This window comes from Archocentrus centrarchus, chromosome 12 (genome assembly GCF_007364275.1).
Source record: "Archocentrus centrarchus isolate MPI-CPG fArcCen1 chromosome 12, fArcCen1, whole genome shotgun sequence".
NCBI classification, from domain to species: domain Eukaryota; kingdom Metazoa; phylum Chordata; class Actinopteri; order Cichliformes; family Cichlidae; genus Archocentrus; species Archocentrus centrarchus.
Window position 1 is genome coordinate 8,352,143 of NC_044357.1, and position 10,112 is coordinate 8,362,254.

General features: G+C 39.7%; 1 protein-coding gene across 2 annotated transcripts; it reads right to left on the reverse strand.

Annotated features, from left to right (window-relative positions):
• Positions 1-943: 943 nt before the first annotated feature.
• swi5 (SWI5 homologous recombination repair protein) lies at positions 944-6,848 on the reverse strand. Of its 2 annotated transcripts, XR_004020670.1 has the most exons (6): positions 6,679-6,848; positions 5,837-5,885; positions 5,641-5,744; positions 5,225-5,319; positions 4,981-5,072; positions 944-1,403 (listed from the first exon to the last, which is right to left on the reverse strand). XR_004020670.1 is itself a non-coding variant. In XM_030742267.1 (5 exons), the coding sequence occupies exons 1-5, from the start codon at positions 6,771-6,773 to the stop codon at positions 1,339-1,341; spliced, it is 408 nt and encodes a 135-aa protein (XP_030598127.1). In that variant the 5' UTR covers positions 6,774-6,848; the 3' UTR covers positions 945-1,338. The 2 variants fall into 2 exon arrangements, 1 of the variants encoding a protein (XP_030598127.1); XM_030742267.1 differs by lacking the exon at positions 4,981-5,072 and having other exon boundaries at positions 945-1,403.
• Between the last annotated feature and the right edge of the window lie 3,264 nt (positions 6,849-10,112).

A 10,112-nucleotide genomic window follows, 5' to 3' on the forward strand; every position in this document is an offset into this window, starting at 1 on the left:
GTGCAAACAAAAGCTAGGCAGCTGACTGTGCCTTTGAACTCCTTGTAGATGTCACTTGTGTACAGAAATGTACGACTGCTAAGTCAGACAGACCTGAAAGATTGCTCTAAGTGTAACAATAAAACTGTTGGACCAACCTAATGCTATGCCACACGAATGGATGATTATCTGTATTGCCTTACTGACTGCTGCAACTTTAAGCCAAGTAGTGTTTTGTCATCAGCATTAACAGAACACAAGGATGCTGACATTTTACACAGTGTTTATGAGTAATGTGACGTCTCTTGAAATACATTGCATAACCAAGGTGGATTGCAAAAGGTCTCCCATAGCAAGCCCTTGAGTCACTGGTGCAGGTCAACGGAGTCCCAGACAGATCCAACGAGGACAGACTTGTTTGGAAATTCTTGCAAAACAATTTCAAATAGTGAACCGAATCCGTAGTAACACCAAGAAATCACAAAAAGGTCAAGAATAATCAGGCAGGAAGCCTGATCAGCATGTGTCGCACTGTCATCCTATAACAGGAACAATGTAGACTGCAACCACACTAGTATATAGAATAGTAAATGAATGATATTAAATGCAATAATCAGCACAAGAAAATAAGATTAGCTTTGACCTGCAAATGAGAGACAAAAGCACATTAATTTTCATTCTGCATTCAATTTTACAAGCAAATAGATGCCATTCAACACAGTTAATCAGAGTATCACCAGGGTTGTGAAACCCTCACTTGATAACAGAAGACACTTATCACTGATTCTTAGATTACATTATGCCAGCTGTGCTTTTTTTCCCCACTCAGCACTACAAGTATAATGAGTATATGTATCAAAACTTCTTTTTCAGATGTTCACGTGTTGACAGGAAACTAAATGACTGTGAACGTTGCCCAATATCTTTTCTTAAAGCAGGCGAGTATAACAGAGGATGAGAAATGAAATAAAAGGACAGTGTATCTTGGTAACACCTCATTTATTATATTAATGTCAGTTACTGCTAGTACATTTCGGCACTCCAGTATTTTTTTTTTTTTTGCAAACAACAAACCAAACAACCAACGTTAGAGAAATGACTGAAGTTTGAATAGCCAGCACAGTATTAACCCTCAACAGCATTTACATCCTTGCACAAGCAGGGTAGGCATGAAAGCCCACTAACAGGCTTGAATAGCCAGCCTATTTTAAACACCAGTGCCCTTTCATTATCAATGGTATTAATTATAAAAATGGGGAAATCAAATCAATCCAAAAGTCTATGGTCTTAAACATTTTTTCCCAGTTCCCTTTCTCAGATGGAGCGTCCCCACCCCTTTATTTTCATTCTTTCTTTTCTTCAGTCATCCAGTTCCAGACCAAAGTGTGTGTAGAGATCTCGTGTGGTAGTCCCCCTCAGAGCAGCTGCAAGACAGATTATAGGGTCAACTCCCTCTCTTCTCCATTTCAAACAAACCACAAAACACTGAACAGACCAAGAGTGCAGCACCAAAAAAGTAATCACGATAAAGACGAGCCTTGTACTTGGTAAAAGGGGTTTGAACAGAAGCATTAACAGGATACTGAATAAAACACACTGATCATCTCCACACTGTTTTATTTCCAACATTTTTCAGTTTTGAGCACATGCTGATAAAGGCCAGTTAAATTAGCCCCACTAGCTGGATCTTGGGTCATTAGTATTTTGCAGAACCAAACTATGCTGAACTGTGCTGGATTCAGTCTGCCCCCCCCAAAAAATAGCAAAAAAACCCCCCAAACTTTTTTTTAATACTGTTTCAATTTTTTTGTTAATAAAAGATGAAGTGAGGATGCTTTCAGACAGATAAATCAACTCTATGCAAAGGGGAGTCATTTTTTTTCTTCATTTGGTCTCACTATTCTGTCTTTGAAGCAGAATCAGTTCACAGAGGTAAACAGATGTTTTCAATGCACTTGACATTTAGGTTACTCTAATCATCTTAAAGAACTTTCCCCAGTTCTTCCAGTCTCAGTTGTTTCTGCTGCTTTATATAATGTAAGACTGGCTGGTGATGTTAAGACCAGAGGAGTGTACTACGAAGCAAGTTCAACATAGCCAAGCTTTCTTTGCGTTAGCTGGATATATATATATATATGAAATTTATACAGACGGATGGACATGATCTGTGACAAAGGACATTTGTCTTTAGAGGGTAATGCAGGGCATCTCCTCTTGTGTCCTCACTCCACAGCCTGCGCACCCACCTCCTCGCTCTCAGAATAAGAGCACACAGTACAACAGTACTGCACAACAGTATGACAGCAACTCAGTGTGTTAAGTGTAGACTCTTTGTGAAAGTGTGCTTGAGAAAGAAAGGGAGAAGAGAGAATGATTGCATGTGTTTGTATTTGAATATATATATGCACGTGTTAGTGCCTGCACGTATCTATGGACAGAGACAGTAATTGTGTGTCAGCCTGTGAGTGATGTGAAAGACAGCTATTGTGTCAGAGGGGAAATGCCACCTCCGTTCACTAAGAAGTCATTATCATCTTGACTCTTCACTGTACTGAGAGACAACTTAAAGAGATAGCCAACATTTAACCGAGCACAGTTTTACTAGGAGAGACTGCCCAGCTTTCCGACACAGACGGCTTCAGAAGTGGGAAACAAGTGTATCTATGTACTGCACATTAAAAAAAAAAAAGAAATCAAGGGACTAAAGTAGTGAGGAACGTCGAGATTTCATTCACAACCTGTGACTTGGTTGTGATTCACCCACATTGTCCTTACTGTATGACAAGTGTGAACTTCACCCTACTTACTTAACCTTGCACAGCTGCAGAACATCCACTCAGACACACTTATGTTTATGACAGATTATGATAACCATTGTAGAGGAAAGGTGAGATTCCTCAACTCTACAAGAAAGGAAGGAATGTTGTGGGCCACCTACCAGTGACGCACAAGTACTATCTGATCGATAGCCTAAACCATTTTATAACTAGTACCAAATTTCAAACCCTGTTAAGATTAGCCAATAATTATCGAACACAAAAAATGCAGTGGCTGTTTTATTTAAGAATTATAAGACTAATATAAGAGACTCTTCAAGTCAGTTTAAATTTTTTTATAGTGGGCTAATCTATTCATTTATAAAATAAATAAAACATAGTGCGTGCCATAGGATTAAGTACTGCACACGGTTGACTAAAATACTTTGGTTTCAACAAAAAACAAACAAAAAACAGGAGACACCCCTTTACTGCTCTCCAGTCGTTGGCTGAGAAGGCTGGCTTTGCATCATTATTCTTAGTTTACATTTCTTAATACCCACATACCTGTCACCCCAATCTTTGTTTATCGTTCTGCGGCAAATCAAGCAACACACATAGTTAAAAGTAACTTCATGCAAGCAGATTTTGCGTGTCATGCCCGAAGAAGGTAAGAAGGTACAGTGGAAAGTCAACACATTCCTATTAAAATGCCAGATTTTTGTGATGTTTAAAAAAAATAAAGTCCAAGCAAATCGTTTAAGGACAAACTGAATCGTTCAGGGAAAAAAAGAAATAATAATGTGGCTCCTTAAGTTCACACACCTTCTTACAATTGAGGATATGATGTGTTGAAGGTTAATCGATCCCAACAATGACCCAAAACAAAAAAAGAATGGCTTCAATAGAAGAAGATTAAAGTTTTGGAAAGACCCAGTCAGATCACAGACCTGAATGCGACTGAAAGTCTGTGGGGTGGGGCTTGAAGAGGGCTGCACACAGACTACAGTCAGTGAGGTTGGGATCCCACCTGTCATCCACCCTCACTCCAAGCACCAGCTCTTCCCAAGGCTGTGTGCTGAAACCCACCCTTTACATAAATGACTGTACACCATCCCATCTGTCAAATTCCATCCTTAACTTTGCCGATGATACCACCTTGGTTGGGCTCATTACAGGAGGGGATGAGGATGCATACAGAGATGAGGTGAAACATCTGTCCATGTGGTTTTGAGCCAACAACCTGCAGGACACCTCAAAAACCAAGGAGATCGTTGCAGACTTCTGAAGGACCAGAGTGGACCACACCCCTCTCTACATCAACGGGGACGTGGTGGAGACAGTGACCTCCTTCAGATTCCTGGGAGTCGATATATCAGAGGTGCTGACCTGGTCCGTCAACACCAATGCAGTGATGGTGAAGGCCCAGCAGAGATTACATTTCCCGAGGGACCTCAGGAAGAACAAACTGGCTGCTGGTGACCTTCTACCGATCCACCATCAAGAGTGTGATCACGTACTGCATGTCTGCCTGGTACGCTGGGAGCTTAGCTGCAGACAGAAATGCTCTCCAGAGGATCATAAACATAGTCCAGAAAATTGTTGGCTGCCCTCCCTGGAGGAGATTGCTGGCTCCAGATGCATGAAAAGGTCCGAGACCAGCGCATCACCTGTTTGAACTTACCTTCTGGTAAATGATAAAGGTTAATGAAAGCCAGCACAACCTGGCTAAGAAACTGTTTCTACCCTTGGGCCATTAGAACATTTTAAACAACTGCTGATCTGGACATTTATTCTGTCAGTGTCTCCATCATGTGCAATACCTACCAAACTGCTGCTATTGTTGCTAATATCCAACACGCATCTGTACCCATATCACCCATATACATCCATACTCATATTCTTGATAAGTATATTTATTTATAGTGATATTTACGCATAGCTGTTTAAATATAATTCCTTAGCTGTGTAAATATAACTTAAATATCTTATTCTATTTCTATAAACTTTTATATTTATATTGCTGCACAATGGGAGAAGCACCTGTAATTTCATTATGTGAGATGTATAATGACAACAAAGCTATTCTATCATATGTATCATAATATTAAAGTTGAATTAAATAAATCACTTGTTACTGTCAAGAAATTAAATCGATTTAAGGTGTTCTAGGTACATAAATGTTTAAAAATGGGTAACATCAGTATCTGATATAGATAAAAACATTCATGGGCCTAAGATGTACCTGTGTGGCAAGTTTGGTTGCTGAATTCCTGATTGTGTAGGAGGAGTTTGCAGACAGACAGAGATCTGGTGTATCTTCCACACTTTAGTCCGCTTGAAGGAAATATTAGGCCCAGCAATTAAGTAAACATTAAAAAAAACAAACAAACCAAAAAAAAAAAACTAATACTAAATTTGGGCTTTTAATTTTAGCAAGCCTTTGAATACTACTAAAACTTGAACTGAAATGTTTGTTTCTCTCTTACCAATACGACCCAGGAGTGACTGCCCAATGTCTTTGATGTCATTGTATTCATGCAACTTATCAATATGATGCTCCAGCTCTTGTACTCTGTATCCCCTAAACACACACACACACACACACACACACACACACACACACACACACACACACACACACACACACACACACACACACACCCACCCACAATGCCTCATCAGACTTATGCAAAGGTCCATGTGCAAGTACAGGCACAAAACTATAAACATCTTTAAAAAAAAAAAGGCAAAACTGCTATGTGCAGGCAAGAAGTCACTGATGTGGGTGGTTCATTAAATCAGAGTTCTGTTCACTTAATGATGCACTGGATCATCACTACCCATACCATTCAAGTTGGACCTCAAGACAGAAATACAGCAAGAAAAACACAGCTGTACTTACTCAGCCTCCAGCTGTGCGATCTCTGTATCCAGCTGCTCTCTTCTCCTCTCTAGCTCTGCCGCCTCCTCTGCAGGGCTTACTTTAGCACTCTCAAGTACTTGAAGCTGTGACGTTCATGACAGAGGGAGGCATGTGGGGCATACGTTAGGTGATTTTTGTGTGTGTGTGTTACAGGGAAGACAGAAAAGCTACTTACAGGTGACTTGAAGTGGGAGTGCACTCTCTTAAACTTTGAGAATGGTGTTCTACAGAAAGAGGGAAGGAATTATTGAAGGAAAAAATGACGACAGAATGTAATTTTGTTAATTCAACAATAGCACCAATAGCTTAATTACCGCAAAGATGCACAATCCTCTGAATATAAAACCAGACACATTATGTCACTTGTGTTTTAAGTCCTGCAAAGTTAAACTTAGAGTTTAAGTCAAATCTGTATGTCTCCATCAGTTTTGCCATCTTTGGAAGATATGGCTAAAAATACAATACCTGTCACTAAATTGTTTTGCGTTTTTCTCTTAGAAAAGGTTGCTATTACTGTGCATAACCTTTTATTTGACGTGAAAAAATTTTTTTACATGAAAGTCAAGCCTTAAAGTGTGAACAGAATAAGTAGAGCATCCAGATGAATGTCAGAGCTGTAAATGCATGTGGTTTAATGATACTGCACAACTAATAATAGACAGTTTCTTTGTGCGTTGGAGATCAATACCCAGAGAATAGAAAATAACACAGCACTTTTTGTTTATGTTTGTTTTGTTTATGCGCTAATCTTACGAAGCTTTGCATCTCTACCAATGGATGTCGCCAGACGCTCGAAAACGTCGCAGTTTGACGTGGTGTACAGCACACAACAGCAGACAGTAACAAGCGGAGTTATGGCAAGCAGGCTTTTATAATGCTTTTATAATGCTTGATATTGGTCAGAATTACTTGTCATTTCTAATATTCCACACTAGTTAGCAGACACGTAAACTTTAACCTTTCCCCTGGCTAGCGTTGATTATTCACTAAATAAATGGTAAGCTATCCTTAAGTTACCTTTTTAGCTCTCCTTTACTTGAGTCATTTCCCTCCGGCGTCGAAACTGGGCAGTTACTTGCACGACGAGTTTCAGCGTATTGCTCTGTGTTCATATTGCCTTAAGGAAAAATGAGCATTAGTGTTGGTTTAACGCAACAGGAACACAACAGGAAGTTTGCAGTTCGCGGCTAACAGTAAACAGACTGAACGCGTAATTTGATTGGATGTTGAAAATGAGAGGCGGGACTTGGAGAAGATCGATCAATGCAGAGTCAAAGTAAAGTCCTCACGATTTGCATTATGTTTTTATTTCTAACGAGTGTTGGAGAAATCGCTCCACAGACATTGTCATGTTTTAGTATTTTAATCGCTGCATTTACTCACTACACTGGTTTGGGGATATATTCCTGAATGAGAAACTGCGACTGTTGAGTTGGGCTGCACAAATAAACTTATAAAGTGATAAAATTTAAGAACCGAGTTCAGCTTATTGGTGCGGATCTCCACAACAGTTCCAGTTTCTCATGTGGCCCCTTGGGAAAATAAATTACCCACCCCTGCTTTATGACAAAAAATATTCACAATACAACAAATCAATTTCGGTATTGACCATGAGATGGCGACAAAGTACTGCTTAAATTGTCTCCATTATTTCCCTCTTTATCTCATCTGTCACTTGATTTCCTCTCAAAGCACTTGTAGGCTCTCTTTCATCTCCCACCCCACCCCTTACCCCCCGTCTGAAACAACCCACACACTTCTTGACTGAGAAGAATATTGCATAATCAGAGAGATATGCTGTGGCATATATTCATGAGCTAATCTAAATAGAGTGTACTGTAGACGGTTCACCAAACAAGCTGCCTCTCAGATTGATTCAAATCCACCAGCACTTTAAATCTAAATCTGTGGTGGATTATCAAAGCGAAAGGTCACGTTCAATACACACACACACACAGACACACACACACACACACTTTTCCACCACATATTTGGGCCAGAGTCTTTCCAGTTCAGTTCACTGGGTAAGTACAAAAGGAATAGGAAGAGACTTCATAGAGACAAAAAAAAGCGAGGGTGAGGCAGAAAGAGAAAGACAGGCAAAATGTGTATCTAGGGGGAGCTGATGTTGGGGTGTGGTGGACATAAAATTCAGTCCATTTTGTGTTATGTCCTCAGGATTCATTGTTTATTTATTGGTTGTTATACAGAAACAGAGAGCACAGGGAATGAAAAATTCAGACAGGAGGAATGCCCTTTCCTCCTTTCAAAAATTGCAATATTACACACACTGAGCAGTAATGGCTCCCGCATGCAGTCATATCTGTGTGTGGGGAAGAGAGATTTATGGAGGATGTCTATTTCTGCCGATCTCTGACACAGCAGTAAGTATCAGAGAGGAATGTGTGTTACTGACAAGATCCTTTACCTCTGTGTCTACGTTTTGTTAATCTGTGAGAAAAAAATACAAATTACTGCATCACTGATAAATGTTGTTTATATGTCACACCAAAATAAAATTGGTATTTCCAGCAAATGACTGTTGTGTTTCTACTTCTGAGTATAGTCTGAGCAAAATGTTTCATCAACTCAAGGCCGGATATAAATGTGGACTGTATTTTTAGCAGCTGTATTCCTGGCAGAAGTTCTTAGGAATGATGAAATGAAGGAATATTTGCAAGGAATAATCCTTTATGAACAGTCAGCAGTGCAATATATAGTTACATTTGTCACATTTGTTCAGAGTGCTACTGTTTAAAATGGAGTAAAACATCCAAACTAGCTCAGGCAGGCAACTCGAGGTGCACTGCATCCTGCAAACTAATATGCCTCACTCACCTCACATCATATATAAACTAAGTGCACCCTCCCAATTTGGCCATCTACTTAAGCTGCAGAACTTCCCATCTTTCCCTCTGACATGTCAGTGCTGCAGTTGGCTTGCATGGCTGCATGGTGTTTCAACCCTCCTCCAACCCAGCGTCCACCTGTGGGCTCTGGGATGGAGGGATGTTTATTTAAAAGTTCATATGTGTATTGTATTTGTGGAGAACAATGAGCTTGAATCCTAGACGCCATGCTCTAACTATTCCTGTAACAAATCAATGAGCAGACTGAAATGTACCTGCACACTTCGAGAATACTGACGTGTATGTGAACGTTATTGAGTGTGTATATGGGTGCATCATTTGATGCTTATAGGCTGCAACAGACTTTCTAACTTATTTATTACAATAACTGTATGAATCTAATCACAAATCATACTTTTTCTTTGTATGCTATTAGTCTTTTTTTTAATTTATCTACAAACAGATTTAATTCATCTCTCTGTCTGCTACACTTATGTCAAAATCTTATTTTCCTCAATCCTATTTGTTTTCATAAAAAGAAATATAATTTGAAAACGAAAGCAGAGCAGGGAGCAGGTGGAAGAGTTCCTGAGAAAAACACGTATTGAGAAAGTCTGCCCACAGAAGAACAAGGAAATGGGAATGTAAAGTAGAGGGAAGATGAAAGGAATTTGAAACAGCAGGACAATAAGGAGGAAAAGGAGAAGTGGTTGGAAGCTCTGGGTTGTAGCTGGAAAACTTCCTATGTATGATGTTCATAATTCATAAAATCCCAGCTCTTCCCTGCTGAGGAATTAGGGCCAAGGACCATAAAATAGGCACAGAGGAAGAGAAATCTCCAGAGATCCACTGGACAGACAGAGTAAGAGAGAGTGAGCGCGCTGCTCCTGGGTGAAGGGGAGGATGCAAAGGATGCTATGAAGCAGCGATGCACCATGTGAAGCCATGCTACTTACGCTGAAGTTGATTATTCCTCTGAATAATTCACATAGCGTGTGCAACTTCTCATTTACACAGATATAGCACAAGTATGTATATAAATAAATAACACACAGGAATGCATTCAAAAATCCATTTTTGGCATTTGATTGGAATAAATCTTAGCGGCAGCTTGCAGAAGGAGCAATTTCTGTTTATTTTTAGCTATTCAGACCAGCATCATGCCTTTGATGATTTCACTTTTGACAGAGCTGGGCTCATACTTTATCTGTATTTATTCCTCCATAAACTTAACAGTGACGTGAAAATGAGATAACATTTGATCAGCCGCTAGACTTTTAGTCGAATTTCTTCCCAGAAAGTGAAATTGTTCCTTTGACTAGATGAATAAAGGGAACTGGACTGCACTAAACCTGCCAAACAGTGCATAAAAGACGGCACCATCGTGCAAAACAAGCTCTTCGTTATCCAGCTGTCCTGCAACTTATACTCCACTGGGGTCTCCAGTGGTGCTTGTATCACTACATGTTAAATTATGCTGACTCTAAAGAGAAAAAAAAAATCTGCCAGTTTGTCTTGTGGGTGGAATGCTAGTGTGACAGTAATTCCCTGTTACAGTGCTGGCAATTCATGTTGAAATAAGTAGGAGTTTGAATATATAGC